This window comes from Cebidichthys violaceus, unplaced genomic scaffold (assembly GCF_023349555.1).
Source record: "Cebidichthys violaceus isolate CVI_PGR_0920_01 unplaced genomic scaffold, fCebVio1.0.p SCAF_8, whole genome shotgun sequence".
Classification (NCBI taxonomy): domain Eukaryota; kingdom Metazoa; phylum Chordata; class Actinopteri; order Perciformes; family Stichaeidae; genus Cebidichthys; species Cebidichthys violaceus.
In genome coordinates, this window is record NW_027176964.1 from 2,808,432 (window position 1) to 2,829,361 (window position 20,930).

General features: G+C 40.6%; 1 protein-coding gene across 1 annotated transcript; it reads left to right on the forward strand.

Annotated features, from left to right (window-relative positions):
* The first annotated feature begins 540 nt into the window (after positions 1-540).
* On the forward strand, positions 541-12,544 carry tgs1 (trimethylguanosine synthase 1). Its single transcript, XM_068701394.1, has 15 exons — positions 541-782; positions 924-991; positions 1,097-1,242; positions 1,367-1,451; positions 3,000-3,077; positions 3,268-3,810; positions 4,926-5,049; positions 5,815-5,901; positions 7,225-7,381; positions 8,312-8,645; positions 8,743-8,916; positions 9,114-9,260; positions 10,279-10,495; positions 10,810-10,888; positions 11,620-12,544. The coding sequence occupies exons 1-15, from the start codon at positions 670-672 to the stop codon at positions 11,734-11,736; spliced, it is 2,469 nt and encodes an 822-aa protein (XP_068557495.1). The 5' UTR covers positions 541-669; the 3' UTR covers positions 11,737-12,544.
* Positions 12,545-20,930: the final 8,386 nt, after the last annotated feature.

Genomic DNA, 20,930 nt, shown 5'->3' on the forward strand with positions numbered 1-20,930 from the left:
ACACGTAGACTTCAAAATAAAAGAACAAAAACAAATAAGTACCGTTAATAATGTAATATTTTCTATTTCTAAAAAATCTAAATAATACAACGATAAGTTTACGGGTCCAGCACTACTGTAGTAAACACAATCCAAGAACTTCAAATCAGTTCAAATATAACGTTACCATTTTTCTAACACTAGAATTAATAACACAAGTTATATCTATGCATACCATGTTTTATATGCTATTTTAAAGGGCCGTATTACACTTGCAATATGTGTGAAGCAGCATTGTAAAGAGAACTGTCAAAAACAGTATGACTGAATGTTGTGATTTTAATTAAATTTTATTTACTTTTATTTTTATAAAAATTCAGCCATATAGAACATTTTACACCGTGCTTGTTTACATTCGTGTTGCTATTCTTGTTCATTTTTTATTTATTTTTATTTTGATACAAACAAATACTGCTTTAACCCCTGTATACTCCACCACCACACTTTTGTTCTGAAAAGACATGGCCGGAAGTATCACTCCATGGTCCCTGGTCCCACGGAACTGTTTCCTGAACGTGAGTGTGATGTTGAAGTGAACCCACGCTGGTCCCGATACATAGACGTGAACTCCGTGTGAAGCCGGTGTGTCGACGTGTGTGCGCGCATGCTGCTGTCCGTGAGCCGATCGTCATGATGCTGGAGAGGAGCAGGGTGACGGTGGTGGCGGAGATCTTCTTCAGCAGGAGACTCTCATCTGAGGAGGAGGAGACAATTCACTGTCGCTGCTCCAAAGCCTTCGTGCAGTAAGTCTCTCACATCTGATTGTGTCCTCCAGCAGTTATTGTCATGAGTGTGTGATGATGACACACACCGTAGAGTGAAGATAGATGAAGCTGAGGAGATCTTCATCAGCTTTTCTTCTTCTCTGTGTTCTCTGACTGCAGGGATCGGGAGCTGTATCGCTCTGACAACAGACTTCTCCCATTTGATCTGGCAGACACCAGAGTCCAAGGTATGCTATACAACGTCACGGTCAACATCTTTCACAATACACTGGGCCTTCAGAAGAAGATGGAGACATGAGTCCATTTGAAACCAGTTTCCCCTCCACTCACAGAAGCAGATGATGATGATGATGAAGAGGAGGAGGTGGAAGATGATGAAGAGGAGGAGGAGAAGGAGGAGTTGAATGAAGAGGCTCAGCTGATGTCCAGCATGGGTCTGCCGGTGGCCTTTGGCAGCTCCTCTGACCAGAGGAGAGCGGTAAGTGGTTCCCGTCTGTGTGGTCTGTCGTGCTGTTTCAGTCGCCTCCTAAGAGATGAAGGTAAACTCAAAGGTCTAGAGCACTTCTTGCTGCTGAACGAGCCTGTCTTTGGTCATGTGACAGGGGAGGAGGTCGAACAGGAAGCCTGCTGCATACCGGGCAGAATCAGCTGGAGAGGAGGAAGAACATCTACAGGTTGACAACAAAGGTAAGACAATGAACTTATTGTAGTTACAAATACGTATGGAACAGAAGCCATCCACAGTTCCAATTCATTCAAAAGTGAAGCAAAGCAGCTTGACCGGGTTCCTCATAATTAGGCTATGAGGTCATGCATGAAGCTTATTTGAAGCTTATGAAACACGCAGCTTTGGAACCTCCTGCTGCAGCGTCTCAGGCGGGACAAATCAGTAGCGCCTGACTTTAACAGTGATATGAAGGCGAGGCCGTCCTTACCATAATAACACTACTATAGGAGGAACAGAAGTCAAACGGAGGCTGGCGGTACCACGGTTTTACCACCTTTTAGTGCCAGAGAACTACGGTGGCCTCTCTGGTAACGTAAAAAAACAAACAGTGAGAGGCCCTCTCTAGTTTTGTTTGTCCGTCCTGGGCTACTGTAGAAACATCGACACACAACATGGCTCACTCCGTGACGAGGACCCGCTCCCTATGTAGCTATATACCATATCCTCTGTCCTTCGACCATCGCATTGGAACAGGAAAAACTCTCCCCAAAAACACCCTGTAACCAGGGAAAAAGTAAATACATGAAATAAGAAGTATGTTTATTACAGCGTATTCATATAAAGACATGTGGACATATATATATACAACAACAAACAAATGGGTGTCTAGTAAACCAAAGCTGATGCACGAATCAAACCGAAATCACAAAGAACAACTTTTCAGATGAGAAGCCCTCTTTTATACATTCTGTACATAAATACTAAGCATAATAATATGAAAAGTACTTCATTATTGTCAGAAGATTGATCTCAGATTGACTAAAGTGTGAGTACTCATTCCTCTTCATCACCTATACATCCCTACATTTCTGCAAAGCAGGAGATGGTTCCACTAATCTTTTCAAACGTTCCCTTTCTGTATGTACGTCACTCTTTGAAAAGGAGAAGTTATCATCGTTTTTCCAAACCAAAGTGTGACACTTGGTCTTTTGGCCTGCAGGAGGCTCATATCTTTCATTATTTGTTCTCCTTTGTTATACCTGTGGTCTTCTGGGTACAGCACGGAAAATAAAAAAGCCAGTGTCGACTGGAATATCTTCAGAGATGATCTTTCGGTCCGTTCTTGTGAAAGCCATACCTCAAGAATGCCTGGAGGGGATTTCTTCAAATTTGGTTTAATATGCTAATTATGATTAGTAGGATAAAAAGTGAGGTTATTTTGGATGACTGGTTGGTGCAACTACTACATTGTTATTCTAGTTAGAACATTAAAGCATGTAAACATGTACTAGTAGAAACCCCTCATGAACCTGAAAACGAGCACGATGTGCCTCCTTTTAATTGAACTGGTTCGATGCAGTTACACTGAAACAATCTCAGTCGAGTGTTCGTTGATTGAGTGATCCTACTACTCTAATATAGATCTGTTTCTAGATCTTCCCTCCTCACATTCTCATGGCCTTTTTCTGTTGTCCTAATTCATGATTTGAATTGTATTTATTTGTACATATTATTATCATGTGTGCAATGTTGTGTTATTTGACTGTGCCTTGTGATTTTCCACCTAGTTGATGTGAAGGAAGTGTGTGATCCACTGGAGGAAGGAGCAGGGGGGAGCCAAGCTGCTGGCTGGGAGACCTACTGGGGTAAAAAGGACATGAACATGACAATGAAGGACACATATTCACTCTACACTTGTACCATGAAACTCAATCAAATGTGACTTTTTCCTCCATTGGTCTATATCAAATTCCTAGGTATGTTTCAGACATTGTATGTAGTTGTCACACTGTAAATATGAAGCTGATTTATCTTGGTTTCCTCTGTGTCCTGCAGCTCAGCAGGGAGAAGGTCTGCTGTGGAGCAGCTGGCTGGAGAAACATCCAGAGACCGATCCAGGAACAGTGACTGCTCCATGGGACGACAAGGACACAAAGGCTATCTGGGACAAACACGCCGCAGAGACCTACTACTCCTACTGGGAGCAGTACTCGTACTGGTCGGCACAGGGCTGGACCGCTGATCGGTCCGTCTTTAATGGGAACACTGGTGGAGAAGAAGCAGCAGCAGGGGGTCGGGTGGGCGGAGACAAAGAGACACACCCAGATATCCGAAGGGATGGACAGACAGAGGCTGAGAGCCAGCAGAGAGACGAAGGAGTGAAGGCTCTTTGTGACGACGTCGAGGATTTGAGCGATCTGATTGGACAGAAGTGCACAATGGAAACAGGTGGGAGATCTGTGAGTGACTCAGAGACGGACGGTCGGCGTGTGAGCGCGGCCGAGAGAGAGCTCTGTTGCTCGGATCATCCCTCTGATGGGGGGAGCGATCGCAAGAGACCTGCAGCCTCCTCACAGCAGAACACCGCTGAACATACAGGTGAGAACCGGGTGTACACGTGTTTACAGAGTCAGGAAATAAGTCAGTGAACCCATTGGATTCCCCTGCATTTCTGAACAATTTAGTCATGAAATACGATCTGAAATTCTTCACAGTCACATTAATGGAAGCTACATATGCTGGAAAAAGTCACACAAAAACAATTGCAGGTTTTGGTATATTTATTGAATTATTTGCTCAAAACATTCAAAGTCAGGTGAGAAAAGGAAAGTGAACACTTAGTTTTAGTACCTAGTTAAACCTTATTTTACAGCAGTGACCTCAGCCAGACGAGGATTTTCACACCTGTTTATTGATATGTCAGAAATATCGAATGGCTCTCTTCGGCTGTTGTCACAGAATCTCAATTAATTTCAGGCCAGGATTGAGCTGGTTTGGTAATCTTATTTCATAACATTTTTGAGCAATCAATTAATTAAAGGCTTTGTCAAAGACTCTAGTATCTGTGGCTGTCGCAGGACTTTTATAAGCCCATCCAATCATTACATCCGGCCTGGATTTATTGATTTCAAGTTCCGTTAGTTGTTAGCTCTGTTAGCTGTTTTAGCCCTGTTAAACACACCGCAGGACTCTGCTGCCCGGCGACTGCTGACAGCTAACTAGCTGTCCTCCGACCACCACGAGGAGACATGCTCTGTTGCACTCAGCGCTCGGTTCAGTTTGTCATTTGCTAAGTGATATTTATAGGCCCGACATGCACGCGTACGTCTTCCCTAAGCGTCCAAATCATGACAGGAACAACTCGTAATCCGTAGCGGAAACAAGAGTCCAAATGGATAGACAGACGGATACAGAGAAGCACACCTACTCACATACACACAATCAAACACATAATCTCCGGGCAGAGATAATAAAGATCTGCATTATATTCTACCTATTTCAGCTATCAGTATATTATAAATGGTCTTTTGGTTTTTATTACATTAGTTTAGCAAACATTTATTTTTATTTTTTATTGTGCTAAATCACTACTGAAGATGTCTCATCTTACTCATATAGCAGTTCCCCATAAACATGCAATTAGTATGACATATTAGCGTTGTAGTGATTTGGTGGGAGTTGCACTGCTAAATCTCTTGTATGTTTGGACTCAGATTCCCAGCAGGCATCTGGCAGCCCTGACAGACGGTGTGGCTCACAGGACAAGATGCCAAGTAGAGAAAACGATGACGATGATGACAAACCCCCAGCAGGAGGACGTGCCAAAGTCAAACGCAGGCAAGCTTTTACTTATGTGTATTGAATGTGTTGATTTAAGAAATTCTGAGCTACCCTTTTAAAATAGGAACTGGTTCTGTTTTTTACTCTTCTAGACAAACTAGCTTGTGTTTTTGTAGGTGGGCTTTGTACCCCCTCACAAATAACGTATGGGTCATGCTTTGTGAGAATTGGATGAAAAGAGGGGAGGGTCACTGCACCTGTAGCGACCAGCAATGTTTGAGTGCTTGTTTCAGTGTCGTTTTCGTCTCGTCAGAGTCTGATGGTCAACTTTGTGCACCTGTGATAGAAAACCCAGACCATCATCCTGTCAAGGAATTAAACATCCTCCTCTCTGGTCAGATATAGGGTTCTTAAAATGAGCTGCAAAAGGTTCTAAACAAATAAATAACAAATATTTATTCTAATATTCCATAAACTGCCTGTTAGTTCCACGCACAGCCGAGCAAACCTCAATCATTGATATGCATTTGATTTGGAATTTCGCACCTTTAAGGTTGTGACAATCAAGGCTTTGAAGGGACAGCAAATGTGGAACTCAAGTAGTCACAACATCCTCTCATTTCTTGTTGATTCCAAATTTCCATGGGATCTTTTCTGATGTCTCAAAAGAAGCAAATTTGTTCAAAAAGAAATACAACTAAATTAGAATCACTAACAAAATGTTTATCCTGTGGGCCGAAACTGCTAAGAAATAATGATGTAGATGTAGATGTGAAAATAATAATCATAAGTACATTGTGAAGCAGTATTTTTTGTTTGCAGTCATGAGCTGGACGTGGAGGAGAGCCCACAGCTGACCCCTGAAGAAGCTTGGAGTAAACTGGGACTCAAACACAACCCGGAGCCTCTGTAAGTCCGATTTATTGATGCTGTTTACAATTGTTTTACTGAGGTTTTTTTTGGTGTTGTACAGCATGTTGAGAATTTTTCTGCAGCTCATTAAGATGTGTTAACTGATGCTATTTGACTATACTTTACTCAATTTACTTACTGTACTACCGCACACCATTTGGTATCTATATTTCCTGATTAGTAGCGGGAACATAGTCTCTCTATTCTTTACATCTCTTTCTTACTACATATAGACAACAAGAAGTCCACTTCCTGTTGGAACGTGTTTAACATTTTAATGGATTTTTGAATCTGTTTTGGGTTCTAATGTGTTAATTTAAAATGACTTGTAAGGGGACATGGTATCAAAGACTCAACTATCAGATGTCAGTGAATATTTGGGTCAGTTAAAGCAAAGTTAGGAACAAGTGAAATACGTTATTAAATATTGGTTTCATGTTAAAGCTACTACGAGGAACTTTTATTTGGTGATTATAGCGGTCCCTGTGGACAAACGTGGTAGTGTTTCCAAGCACCAGACTGCAGCAGAGTCTTGACCATGGCCCTGACCACATATTAGTATCATCTGATTATTATAGGGTCAATATAAGTAATGTAATACATGATAGCTGTTCCACAGGAGCAGCTTAGTGGACATTTGTTTTCCAATATCATTTTGACAGTCATGAGATGGTTGTTCATTGTAACAAAGACAATGTGTTTGAATCTGCATACACATTTAGTTTGTTTTGAAATTAGGAACGCTGTAGTATTTACATATAACATTGTCAAGTGAAAAATGTGAGTTTGCATGTGGCACCTTCTTCCGTACGTAGACGGGGGGGAGAAGGCCATTATCAGTGTGGTTGGGATCCTTTATTAATGACCAGTGTGTACAATTTTGAGGGACCTATTGGCAGAAATGGAATATAATATTCATAACTATGTTTTCATTAGTGTATAATCACCTGAAACCAAGAATTGTGTTTTCGTTAGCTTAGAATGATCTTTTTATATGACTCCATAAGGAGTCTGTCCTCCTTATGGAGTCCACCATGTTGCACCGTTTCTACAGTAGCCCAGAACGGACAAACCAAACACTGACTCTAGAGAGACTTTCAGGTTTTTACGTTACCTGAAGTCCACCGTAGTTCTCTACACGCTTGGAAAGAGAGGAGTGAGCATCGGGGTATTCAGTTGATTGCAATCTGCTACCACTAATTCCTACACCCTGCCCCTTTAATTATTATTTTCATACTAAGCGGTCTAACAGAGAGTCTTGTATGTGAGTGAAGTGTCATGGTGAATGTCGGTCTCGATGACGTTGTGTTCGTATTTCAGGTTCCACAGTGTGTTGAGCTTCCGAGGCAACGCTGGTCAGACGTGTCAGAAGCAGCGGTGGGCTAAGAGAGCGGTCCGCAGTGTCCGCAAACACACCAGGTTCCCAGAGACGTGTGGAGACGACGCACGGCCACAGACCAGCACCCCCCTCTTCAAGGTACCTCCTGTAAAGAGTAGAAAGGGTTTTCCCTGTCTGTAAGACCGGGCACAGAGCAAGGAATGTCCCTTTGGAAGGAGGTCCTGACTTGATTCCTTAGAATGGTCTTCTGGTTGGTGCTGACTCATCTGTCAGCGTTTCTTTGTTTAGAAGAACCACCGATCTGCAACATGAAAATCCTCTTGATTAGTTTACCAAATTAAAGTTACTAAAAGGAACTCATTTTAATACTGATGCTTCTATATGGGTCTTGTGAATGGGTGTGGTCTAATGGCTCGCTAGCGCCCCCTTTTTAGTAACCCCACAGTGTGTTTCACCTCAATCTATGGAATTTGGTAGTTATATGTAGCATATGGAGATGTACAAAGTCTTTTCGAAGTATACCATCAGATTTTTTATTTTATTTTAGTGCGCTTTTTTAACATTAAAAGGCGCTGTACTTGATGACATCAATTTCAAATATAGTCAGTACAATCTTAAGACCTTTGCGATGAAAATGTATCAAAAGTTTGCTTTTTCATTTTTACTGGGGCATGGCATGGTAAAGCACCTTTTGCCATAAAACAAGAATTTGTTATAAGTTCAGCGTACTTTGTCCAATGTGGTCTAAACTTCTCCTTTAACATATTCAAGCTCAAAAACAAAAAGTTGACACATCTTTGCACATCAAGATTTAAGGACAAAACATCCCTTAATATGCATTTTGGACCAAAGGTATTGGAAATTGTAGATAACCTTGTTTGTTAGCTTTCCGATGACCAGAGACCCAAGTTGTTTAGAACAAGCAGGCGCCGCTTTGTGTTGTCCTACACCCAAACCACCCTTATGGATTATCTATGACAGTCAGAAACGGAAAGTGGCAGAATGTTTTTTTATTTATTAGTTTGAATGTATAGAAGACCCATTAAATGAAGACTGTTTGTTTCACAGGTCAAAAACTTCCTTGATCAAAACCAGAGAGAGACATGGATGAGTCCAGCATGTGACCAGCGTGAGATGGGAGGAGGCAGCACACAGGAATCTGAGGACAAGCCTCCAGTTCTGGGAGAAGTACCGAGAGAGAAAGAGGAGAGGAAGACCAAGACCAAAAGTGCTGAGGAAGGAAGTAAAGAGGCCGTGGAAGGAGATGGTTGTTATTCTCTCTCCAGTTTAGATGCAGGGAGAACCTTCAGCTCTGCCACTGTGGACAGTGAGAGAGAGGAGGACGAGGAGGAGCAGCCTGGCAGACGGTTAACGTGTCTAGAAATTCCCAACTTTCTAAGTGGTAAGCGAAACATCTGCCAGATGATTCTGATGACAATCCTGGTGAAGATTGGAGCAGCCTTGTAATGAATAATGTGTATGTATGTATGTATGTATAGAGTTGAGTGGGAAGAATGGAAAGAAACTGAAGAAGAAGAAGAAGAAGAAGGGCAAGCGAGGGAGGAGGCAGCCGGTCCCTGCAGAGATGGCGGCAGAACCTGAGCTGGCTAAATACTGGGCCCAACGCTACAGACTCTTCTCCCGCTACGATGAAGGGATCCGGCTGGACCGAGGTCAGTCTGCACTCAAGTAACAAGTCATTTATGGGAGAAAGTAACTAGTAGTGATCCATTTACTCTTCTTACTGAAATCCAGTCTTTGCTGTTGGGCACTTGTATTTTTTTGTGTATTTAAAAGACGACTTCATCATGTTATTCGGTTCTGGATTCTGTACTGACGCGCATGTGCTTAACATCGCTGCGTGTTTCAGAGGGCTGGTTCTCTGTGACACCGGAGAGGATCGCCGAGCACATCGCCCTCAGGGTGGAGCACAGCTTCCCCGACTCCCAGCTGGTCGTAGACGCCTTCTGCGGTGTGGGAGGAAACGCCATCCAGTTCGCCCTCACCGGAAAGAGAGGTAAGCCCAATGTGTGTCTACATCGATGGTGACAGCTTTCTTTCATCAGCGGCTGTGGTTGACTGACTCATTTTTTAGATTAATTTGGGATGGAAATGGTCCAAGGGGAAAGCAAATGTTTTTGTCACCTTACTCATCTGTGTTTCAGATGTTGTTGTGGGCTGATGGTGGGAAGAGGGCTAAGTAATGCTCTGAAATAGGCTAAATTTAGTGAGGAAAAAACAGGCATGGCCATATTCACAGTGGTCCCTTGACCTCTCACCTCAAGAAATGTGAATGAAAATGGGTTCTATGGGTTGAATCCATTGCAGTTTGGAGGAAAAAAACATTGTGTTTAGGATTAGAAAGCTGAGACTCCTGTAGATCCAATGAGCCCAATGTGTGATTCAGAGGATTGTGGCTTTCCTAGGTTTATGGACAGTAAGGGGGTTTCTGAGCAGTTTCCAGAACAGAAGTAATCTCCATCCAATCACCGAAAAATACAATTCTTTGAGATATCCCATAGGTCAAAAGTTTTGCCATGATGTTTCTCAAGTTCTTGGTGTCGTAATTTGGTATTTTGGATGGATTTGTTGATTTGATCGATTCTCGAGTGGTAAAAATGGTTAAATCTTGCGCCAAATCAAGGCATAAGTGAGCATTAGAGTGGCTATACTTAATGTTCTAAGCTCTTATACACTCTGAACTTTCAACATTTGAATGGAAGCCTTAACGAAACCCAATGTTTATTATAGATTTATGACTAGATGCACACAAGATCCCCTTTCTCCTCTAAAGAATAAAACTAAATTGGGTCTAATTGGAAAAACAAATTTGTAAATAAGAATTTCTTCTTAATGACTTGCCGAGTTAAATAAAGGTTAAACAAAAATAATATTAAAATCAGTCAGGTGTATGAGCAAATAAAAAGTTGTGTCATCTGCATACCAGTGGTATTTCAAGTTGTGATGAGTAATAAAGTATACAGTAAAATTTTGGTTTTTACCTAAAAAGTCTACTGCTGTGTTCCTTTCCTCAGTCCTGGCCATTGATATCGACCCGGTGCGGTTGGACTTGGCTCGGCACAACGCTACGGTTTATAACGTCGCCGACCGGATTGACTTCCTGCAAGGGGACTTCCTTCAGCTGGCCCCTCGTCTCCGTGGCGATGTGGTCTTCCTGTCACCACCGTGGGGAGGGCCAAACTACCTGACCGCTGAGGTGTTTGACATCAAGACCATGATGCAGCCTGAAGGATATCCTTTGATGTTAGAGAGTTAAAATGTGCAGTAGATATTCATGGTCTCGAGAGGATACCCCTCTGACATTTAGTCTCGTAACATCAACTGTCGTATGTCATTGTAATGGACAGATTGCCGTTACATTGACTGATGATGAACCCTTTTATTTTGGGCTCATGTAGCACTGCCCTCTGGACAAAACGCCAGCTCTATACGCAATAACTAACACCTTCATCTTCTCAATCTGAAATGCAGCTACGATTGGAAATGTTTGAAAAAGTGGATTGTGTTTACATTGGATAATATTTTTCATCCTTAATGGTAGACACATTTGAGATTTTCCGCCTGGCCAAACTGATTTCAGACAACATAGTGTATTTTCTGCCTCGCAACGCTGACATGGATCAGGTCTGTATGTTCAGTTCTTCATGTGTCGGGATGCATGAGTGGTGAAAGGGCTGTTAGATATGGCATAACAACATGAACATAATTATCTCACCCGGGCGAGAGCCTGGGAGGAGATTGTGTGTGTGTGTGTGTGTGTGTGTGTGTGTGTGTGTGTGTGTGTGTGTGTGTGTGTGTGTGTGTGTGTGTGTGTGTGTGTGTGTGTGTGCGTGTGTGTGCGTGCGTGTGCGTCTGTCCGTCCGACCGTCCGTCCGCAGCTGATCTCCCATTCTACTAGACCCATCAAGTTTTGTGCTAATTTACTACCATATGCTCAGGAACCTCTTGTGGTTGCAGTGATCCGCAATTTTTTAAAAACATTTTTTTATTGACTGTTTCATACCGTCATTGTCTGTTGACTCCTCGCTGCTCTTAATTGGTCGGTGGGGGCCGCAAGTGATCAACAACTTCTTCAGTCAGTTGTTCAGTCGGTCCAGTGCTATACTTGATCTTTCTATCCATCAACATTGATCCATATGATATATGGTGCTCGGTGTGTGCGAGTAGCGAATGTGTATGGTTTAGCTCAGGGCAGACAGGTGCTGGCGATCAAAGTCAAAGTCAGGTTTATTGTCAATTTCTCAATGTACTGAACATACAGAGGAGTTGAAAAAACGTTTTTCTCCAGTCCAACATAAATCCAAGCAGCAGCTTGGATTTGATGGTACATTATCTCCATGTCCGTCTCTCCACAGATCGCCTCTCTGGCCGGTCCAGGAGGGAAGGTGGAGGTGGAGCAGAACATCCTCAACAACAAGCTGAAGACGGTGACCGCTTACTTTGGCAGCTTGATAAAGCCCGACAGCGAGTAACCCTAGGACACGTGGACCAATGAGGATTTCTTCCTCCACTTTGACTTTTGTTTTTGTACCTTTTGTCATAATGCAAGTGTGAAATATTTCAGACTGTTATTCTGTGACCACCCTGCATGGTTGAGTTAAAGGAAGACTTCACTCCCAAAATGATCATTCATTTAACAATGTGTCACCTTGTATTCCCTTGAATTCTTGAAGAAAACTTCACTCCACGGTGAATGGAGAATCTGAAAAAAGGGAGGAAAGTCTAGATGAAAACACAACTTTTGAATAATCCAAGTCTCTGTAAACAGCACTCCCACAGTAGCAGGCCTGCACAAGCGTGAGAGCATTTATGCCCAAGTGTTTTAAATGGTAAGGTTTTAGCCAAGATGCATGTGTTTATGAAGTAGACTTTGATTATATTGCATTACATTTTGTGGGTGAAGTACTTCTTAAACTCAGGTGTTTCTTAGTTTTATGTATTCTTCAGATTAAATGTCCGGTATGTGGGATACGGCGGCATCTAGTGATGATGTAGCAGATTGGAACTAACTCAAACTTCTACCGTGTGCAGAACTACATAGGCCCGCTTTAGAGCCAGTGTTCGGTTTGTCCGTTCAAAAGTAACGAAAACACAATGATTTTTATTTTCAGGTTATTATACACAAAAGAAAACATTCTTTTTGCCAATAGATTCCCCCAGAAATGCTACACACTGGCCCTTTAAATTAACGCTTTAAAAAGACTGAAGTTTTACAAATAACAATTTAACTGTATCTTTTTTTATTGTATATTAGAGCAAATAAATATTTTTCACAATGTTGATTGTTGTCATCTTCATTTTTGATATGAAAACATGTCATTACACCGTTTAGTTTGAGGGAACTTAAAAAACAACACAATGAGGTTAACATTGGATAATGTGATGAGTAGCCACCTTAGAAGAGGAGAGGAACTAAGGCTGCCAAAAGAGTAGCTAGCCGAGTAAAGCACAGCAATGTATTTTCTATTCAGAACTTTAATATGTCTTGTTTTTTAATTGAATTGTGTATCAAATATTTTACTGCCAAATTAGTCTTTTGGGTTTGATTTTTGGATCCACACCAAAACCGAGTGAAAGTGAGTGAAGTCTCTGGAAATAATGACAATGCCAACAAGTTTAGACTGAATGTTCACAGACAGTTATTGTAGACAATAAAGGGAAGGCCATCAATACCTTCGTCCATATTTGAAATGTATACACTAAAACACATGAGTTTTAGGTGGAAAATGATTAAGTAATCAAAATGTCAAAAGGTATGTTATTGTATATATATATACGTGTGTATATATATATATATATATATATATATATATATATATATATATATATATATATATATATATATATTATATACGTGTAAGAGGAGATGCATTTAGAAATCTTCAGCCTCATATTGTTTTTAACGGAATTTAACTTGTATTTTTGATACATCTGTAAGTAAGAACTATTGTTTTTGTACAGTTCCTGAATCAGTGTGATGGTCTGAACCCTGCCAACATACCACCAGATAATACAGTAGAAGTAACTTTCTTTTTTAAAAAGGTGTAAAAGTTCTGCTGATGTTAACTTTGTTTCTAAAAGCCTCTAGTTTTATAATAAGTACTTATTTTGATATTCATATTTCTTTGAGGTGCATTAGAGATAATAGGTAACTATTAGTGCAAATATGAACTAAATTCAAGCAATAGTTTAAACATGTTGCCTATTCTTCTAGTTCTTTCACAGCTGATGTAGTTTCCTGTGTGCTACTTTCATCCATGTAGTTGTTTGTCTGTTCGGTACGAACGTTTCCAGTAGTGATGTTTCACATGTTTCTTGGGATTTGAGTTCTATATCTCACTCATATATTGTTATCTCTTCGCCTAATGGTTTGTGTTTTGAAGACATTAACTGAAGCATTTCTTGACGGATTCTTTCGACTCAAGGAATCTGTCTTGTGTTGTTGTTTTTTTGTCCAGCCACCAGAGGGCGACATGACATCTGTTTCACATCTCCACACTGAATCCATCTCCTCTGTGTCCACAGGTGGCTTTATGTGAACAAAATGATGTTATGCAGCCAAGCATTGCTCAGACCTACAGACCGTTGTTTCACATTATAGTGGAGAATAACTCCAATATCAAATTCAGAGTAAATGTTCATACAATTATGCTTAAAATGTCTTGAATATATCGGTTTCATTTCAGAGTAATAGCTAATTGTTTTATATTATTTTGACGTATTTACACACTTATATTCAACACTTTATTTGCACAAGTAACAAAACAATAAAACATGAAAGCTGAAGAAAGCCTTTCCCTGTATATTTGGACTCTTTACTTTGTATTGGACTGGTCCAGGTGCACCCTACCTGTCACCTTGTGCATGCTGGGATGTATGGAAAATGGATGGATGGGATTTAAGATCTGAACTTTCTAAGACTTCAATGATCTGGTATTTACAAAATAAAAACAACAAAGCCTGTAGTGAGATTGTGCATACTTCACACTACATGGTGTCATTACTCTTAGTGTTGCTTTTAATATTTCCCATTTTGACGTGAATGTGTTTCCTTTTCATTTTGTTCTTTTATTGTATTATTATAAACTGTGTAATTTATTTTAATAGGAGTGTGATAAACTAAAACATTACTGAGCTTCTTGATGTTTAAGGATGATGGCTGAGAAATCAGTGCAGATGTCAGATAACGTGGGTGATGACTCCATGACACTACGGTTGACGAGTGTTTCGGCATCCATTTATGAGAAACTGGAAGGGTGGAAATCAAGCATAAGTCCTGTGTTGTTGGGTATGGAAGCCCTGAGTATACATATATATATAAATATATATGTGCTGTATATATTGTGTGTTGGCAAGTTATGTCAAATAAAACCCACCCGGAGAGAATGAATGCTTTTAGTCCTATTTAGAACACGGGGTAGTGGCGCACTTCTTGTGGCTGAAGTGAGTATTTCATCAACATTTGATGAAAAAATTATAATTATTCACCCACCAAACATTTATCCTGATAAGACTTTTTTTTGTCATAAACACAGGAGCAAAAACTATTTAAATCTAACTTTTTTCCCGCCCTCATTTGCCCCTCAGGGCTTCCGTACTTTAGGCCTTCTCATAATTGTATTTTAATGACTGACTTGAGTGAGAAATCATTTCAGTCCTTCACTTTTCTGGGATCTCTCTTTCACCCATCTCCATCTTGTTTTTAGCATCACGCTTAGATCTTTCTTGTGTTGTAAGGGCCACGCGCTTACACTTTCAAACTGAATTTGCCACATAAGGACCATACAGAACAAAAAACAACAACACAAATGCTTACACAGTTGCCTGACCCATAATGATGACATGTTTGAACGGTTGACGACAGGACGGAGGAAAAAAGGATGTATAAGACAGATGAAAATATTCTCGGTGTCTGGCTGTTAATCTATTTTTGCAGACCACTTTATAAATAAAGTTATTACGGGGTGACAGAGGTACATGATCAGCTGCTCACTGCTGTCATTCATTAGGAGCCTTCTGAGCTCCAGATATGATTACTCTCCTCAGGATCAACAAGACGCCAAGGTGTGTGTGTGTGTGTGTGTGTGTGTGTGTGTGTGTGTGTGTGCGTGTAATCAAGTTTAGCTAGTACACAGGGTAGCTAGTAGCAAAAGTATGCTTTCACATACATGTGTTCTAAGTTTTCAGGGGTCCAAGATGAGGCAAATTTGGAAGCTCAGGCCTGAGTAGATGAGACCCAATTTGCTTGATTTGATTGTAGGAAGCAACTGAGACTCATAGTGCTTTAATAAAAGCACACTGATATAACATGTTAGAACATGTTTTAATTTCAAAAGTTGAATTAATATGGAAGTCAATTTCATTCAATATAAAATAAACAAACAGATAGATAAACATGGCTATGAAATAAATAATGTTATGGATTTATGAATAAATATAGATGTATAAATAACTCAATATAGTTCAATGAATAAATCTATTTAAAAAAAGGATGTTTTTTAAAAGAACACTAGCTAGCTATTGTTGCTTTGGTCTGAATCTTTGAGATAACCCCGCCTACTTCATTTGAATACAACAGATGGAAATAAAAAAGAGCTGTGTAATAAATGTGGCATTAGGAAATAAAAGTTCTGCATTTTAGTGGCTGGTCTGGTCTCTGTATCCTGCTAACCTGCAACCGTTTCTTTTAATTTGGATCCCCATTAGGAACTACCAAAGAGGCAAATATTCTTCTTGGGTATTCTTCATATTCTTCACACAAGTAAAGATTGTATCATAATGTAAAATGTATATATATATATATGTATATATATATATATATATATATATATATATATATATATATATATATATATAATAAATAAAAACAAACAAAAAAATGACAACAATGAATCAACAACAATAAACCTACTGGCTTATGACAATAATAACAACAATGCTTATCGGTAGATTTGGTATTTAATGTAAAAGCAACTCAAACGTCATCATTTGGTTTGTCCTCACTTTTTACTATCTGTATCTGTTAAAATATTTGATAACCAATCCCTTTTTTCCATTATTCATAATAATAATAATAGAGCCAGGTGCCATCTCTAGTATTAACGTCGGCAACCAGACCATTATTATGTTTGTTTGTAAAATGAAACATAATACACACAATGACATAAAAATATAGTTTATGGATTTAGCTTTTAGACAAAATTCTAATAAATCAATCAAAAAAAGTCATTGAGTTTTAGAACATGTGAAATGATACAATAAAGCTTAGTACTCCGGAGCGAGGTGTGATTCTTGACGTGTCCTTTGCTGACCACAGTCCTCGGTCAGACTTGGTGGGGAACTCGCTCTCTGGTTGGTGAAAACCAATGCAAACGTTAACGTGTGTGGTATCCCCCGGCAGAGAAGTGATGACCTGTGAAATAGGAGAGGGTGTGTGCATCGGGAGATGGTTGAGGTTTGACACTGTCTCTCGTTTACATACCGTGGCAGCCTGAAACCGAGGGCGCTTGACCTTGGCGTTTCTCACACTAAAATACTGTACCTCCCAAACTGTACACGGTCTAACTTCACCCTCCAGAGTCCAGCTCAGGAAGGGGGAGCTCAGACTAGAGGGGTTTAAATTTGAGCCCTAAATGTCTGAGCCCTCTGTCCAATGTCTTGGGTCGACTGTGCCAATCATAAGTACACGAGAATCGAGAAAATAATCAATATATTAATCTGTTATGAAAAAGATAGTGGTTTACAAAAAACGCATTGAATTGATGCACACATGTAATTCCATGAATTGGAATTTAAAACCAGTTGCTACTTGGAATCTGGTCGTTTTTATTCGAGATGGCGGCACATATAGGGGCAGTAACTCAACATCCTGACTGACACCCTGCACGGTGAAGCGGGTAAAGATAATGGATGGATATCAATGGATATCATAACCTATTGCAGTAATGTGTTCCAAAAGAACATTATACAAACTGAGAAGTCATCACATGATTTTCCATTAAGGGTCCTGGCTATGGAGATGGACTAGTTTTGTCTTTATAAGGCACTATGAATGAAATAAAAATGATTTCATTTGATTGTGATGTTGATGGTTAAATTGAGTCCTCCAGTAATAATCTGTAATACAATCTGTTTCATGTGGAGGTTGTTTGTTTAATTCCCTTTGCAGGCCCATAGAAGTGGCTTAACCGTGCCAAATTTGTATTTCTACCATTTATTTCAGGCCTTTAAATTTAAATGTTCAGTGAAAAACTACTTGTCCCAGCACCACCTTGAGAATAATGTCATATTATCTTTGTGTGGGGAAGCGCTCTATCTCCAAAACCTTCGGTAGTGCGCGTCAGTCTCCAGGCAGGCCAGCAGCTGACAGCCATCACAACTATTTTGGTCGAAGCAGAGCCCGGCCAACTTTCACACTTTAGTTACGTTTTTAGTTGGGGCTTCTCTAATGGGAGAGAACGCTGCATGCTGGGGGGCCAGATCAACTTAAGCAACAGGGAATGCCCCTCTCATTGTCTAAACTGCACTGGACGTGACTGCGATCACATGGATTACATATTTATTACGTTTTACCTGCGTGATCAGAAGTCTGGAAACTGGAAAACAAAGGCAGGGGGACAAAGAATACACCAGCACAGGATGTGAAATGTAAACCTGCTTTTTAATTGATCTCCATAGAAACAACTGCCAAAAAAACAAACAAATGTTGTCATGTAAAATAACTGATAACAATATGTGCACTGCATCACCAGCAACAGTCGAGGTGATTCATTTGCATTCAGCAATCAAGGCAAATATTCAAAATACAGTCAAGAACAGTTTTAGAAAAAAAGGCTCCCAAAATGCCTCAAAAACCGAACACAGTATACAGCGATGTAGAAATTCTATACAGAGACGAAAATAAAAAGGGTGTCATTTTTATTTCAGATCTCAGCCATAAGAGATTGTCCTGTCGGGGCGGAAGAAACTATACCATACAAATACATGTTGGAGCTTATTCCATACCGATCCGTGCATTAAAGGCTGCTCCCATTTGTCACAAGCAAGCTTAAACCAAGCTCCAGACAAACTGCTCTCATTAAATGAATGACCAAATTTGCCACCAGTTATACTTTAGACCGCAAAAACTTTCCCGATACATCCGAGACTCTCTCACCTTCTCTTCCCTGTTCTCCTCAAAAAACAACATTTCATCAGAGCAGTGCCGTTCCAATCCTCTCGTTCGTCTTTCTATATCAACAGCCTTGTTTCCTCTCTCAGATCAGACCAGAGTAAAGCATGGTGTTAGTGTTTTCTCTGCTTGAAACTGAACACCCACACTCCAGCGAAAGGAAATGAAAGTTCTTAGCAAAAATCACCTACGTCTTATTTATGAGGTGCACGTGTTTGCGCCCACCACGGGTCTTCCTCTGGGATTAGCATATGATCATCCACGCTGATGCAGGCCCAAACATGAGCGACAGTTCGGGTTGAAAATAGCACTGCATTGAAAAAAAAAAGCACCAGGGTCTGTTTGGTGTGAGCATGTTGCTACAATGACAAGATGAAACACTGGCTGGTCATTTGAAAGCCTTAACACTGCATATCAGTGTTAAGACACAGTGTTTTAGCTCTACTGCGAGTTGTCTGTAGCGACAACTATGAGGTTGTACCCCATGTACATGAGGTTTAACACGTCGTTGGATGTTGCATACTTTTAAATGCATTTGCTGGAGAGTGGGTCTAACGCAGTTTGGAGATCAGACGTTCCAGCTTGTTCTCAGTCTCAAGTCCTCAAATACGGCAGCTTGGTCAGTGGCCCTGTGCGTCAATCGTTCTGCGTGTCTGGCATGCATTGTGTGGTGATCGATTCTGATCAGGACCGGCTCATCTCGGACGAGTCTGAAGACTGTATAGTGAGGAGGTCAGGATGCATGGATGGACCCCAGGGGACTGGTATTCGTGTCCAGTGTCAAACCAAAAGATGACGTTGATGCATTTTAAGGTTACGTACCATGACTTATATCACATGCATAACGTAGCCTACCTAAAGCAAATGTAAGGAACTTTTAACTGGTTTTGAAACAGTCTCAACTTAATAGTCGCCGGGTCGTTTATTTTGCGCAAATCCTTACGGGAGCAGCGACTCCTTCCCCGGCCAGGAGCAGAGCTTCATTTCGTTTTTTCGCCTGGGAGCCAACACTGACACCACGCTGCTGGAGACCAAGGCTGTAATGCTGGGCCTGCTGGAGGGAAGGGAAGCCCCCGGAGAACTAGAACCAGGACTGACTGGAGCAGACTGTCAGATGACGCTGCAGTAAAATGAGAGGTTTTCTAAAGGGAATCTGGTGCTCGGTAATACTACCACTTTAGTCCACAGGGACCGCCACAATGAATGTTTCTCATAGTAGCTTTAACTTCGTAACAGACTTATTTTAACCCATACCACAATCTTTCAAAACCCAACCAAGTAGTTTTGTTGCTTCAACCTAAACAAGTGAACACATCAGTTCTTTTTTAAAAGACACATGCAAAACTGATGCTAGAGGGGTAGGTCATAGTTTGAAGCGCTGCTGTATTTGACAAGCTGGGAGACAGAACGTGTTGGACTGTCGTACCTCTGGATGGGAACTTTCTGCTTTAACACTTGACTCATTTCACCTACAATATCTGCTTCTTCTAGTAGTTCCAATAGCACAGTACCAATCACAAGAGCCACACACTGAAGCACCGAGTAAGGCATTCAACACTACACCATTGTCCTCCACTAGAGTCTGCACCTTATCTCAGACCTTTGTTGCTTCCATGCAATGTAATCCTCTTCAACAAAAAAATAAAATAAGACAAAGCTTCCTCTTTCATAATACATTTACTTAAATACTCATATGATAATATCCATAGGCTACTTCCCACTACACAGCTTTTTATTTCATTCATCCGTTGAAAGGTCACCTCCTAGTGATACGTCACTAGCTTTGATGAAAAGCTGCCAACTGAGAATTCTCAGGCCCTCAAACTGGGAAAAAAAATAAAGACAATGTTTACCAAACTTAAATTAGATTTACGATTTAGAAGGAAATCAAGATTTGCAATAAGCTCCAATAAACCATATTTTTTTGTGAAAATCCTCCATGTATCACATGATATTAAGACTCCATGTAAAATGCCTTACCATTATATAGCTAGATGGTCCAGCTTGCCTTAAAGAACGAATTTACGGCATGTTTTGGCTTGGACACACTCTGTTTACATATTCAAAAAAATTGCCATATTATTGATGTACGTTACTACAGTTCGGTGAATTCTGCAATGACTGCCAGAGATAGATGTTATTATTGTGTAATAACTGATTTTCCACCATTTTTCTAACCTATTTCACTTGCTAATCTTTGGTAATACGGAGGAATTAAACTCTCAATGTTATATTTTCAGTTATGTCAGAAACTCTGAGCTACAAGATGAAGCTATTTCCCTGCAGACAGTGGAGGGCACTAAATTCCCAGTGACGGAATGAAGAAGACGCATGTCAGTGCATGGTGTTTCTGATCAACCTGTTCTCAATCCCTACTCGTCAAATACTGATGCTTGTTCAGCGCCCCTCGACGTCTGATACCAACGCACAGAAGCACCCTTTAGCGTCTACATGAGGCGCACCAGGCTTTCTACTAACTCCAATCTAAACCTATCC

Bases quoted from the DNA above. Each gene is read 5' to 3' on its own strand.
- tgs1 (XM_068701394.1), top strand. From the start codon at position 670: ATGATGCTGGAGAGGAGCAGGGTGACGGTGGTGGCGGAGATCTTCTTC. The intron at 5,902-7,224 runs GTAAGTCCGATT...TTCGTATTTCAG, and splicing joins AAACACAACCCGGAGCCTCT to GTTCCACAGTGTGTTGAGCT. The intron at 8,917-9,113 runs GTCAGTCTGCAC...TGCGTGTTTCAG, and splicing joins AGGGATCCGGCTGGACCGAG to AGGGCTGGTTCTCTGTGACA.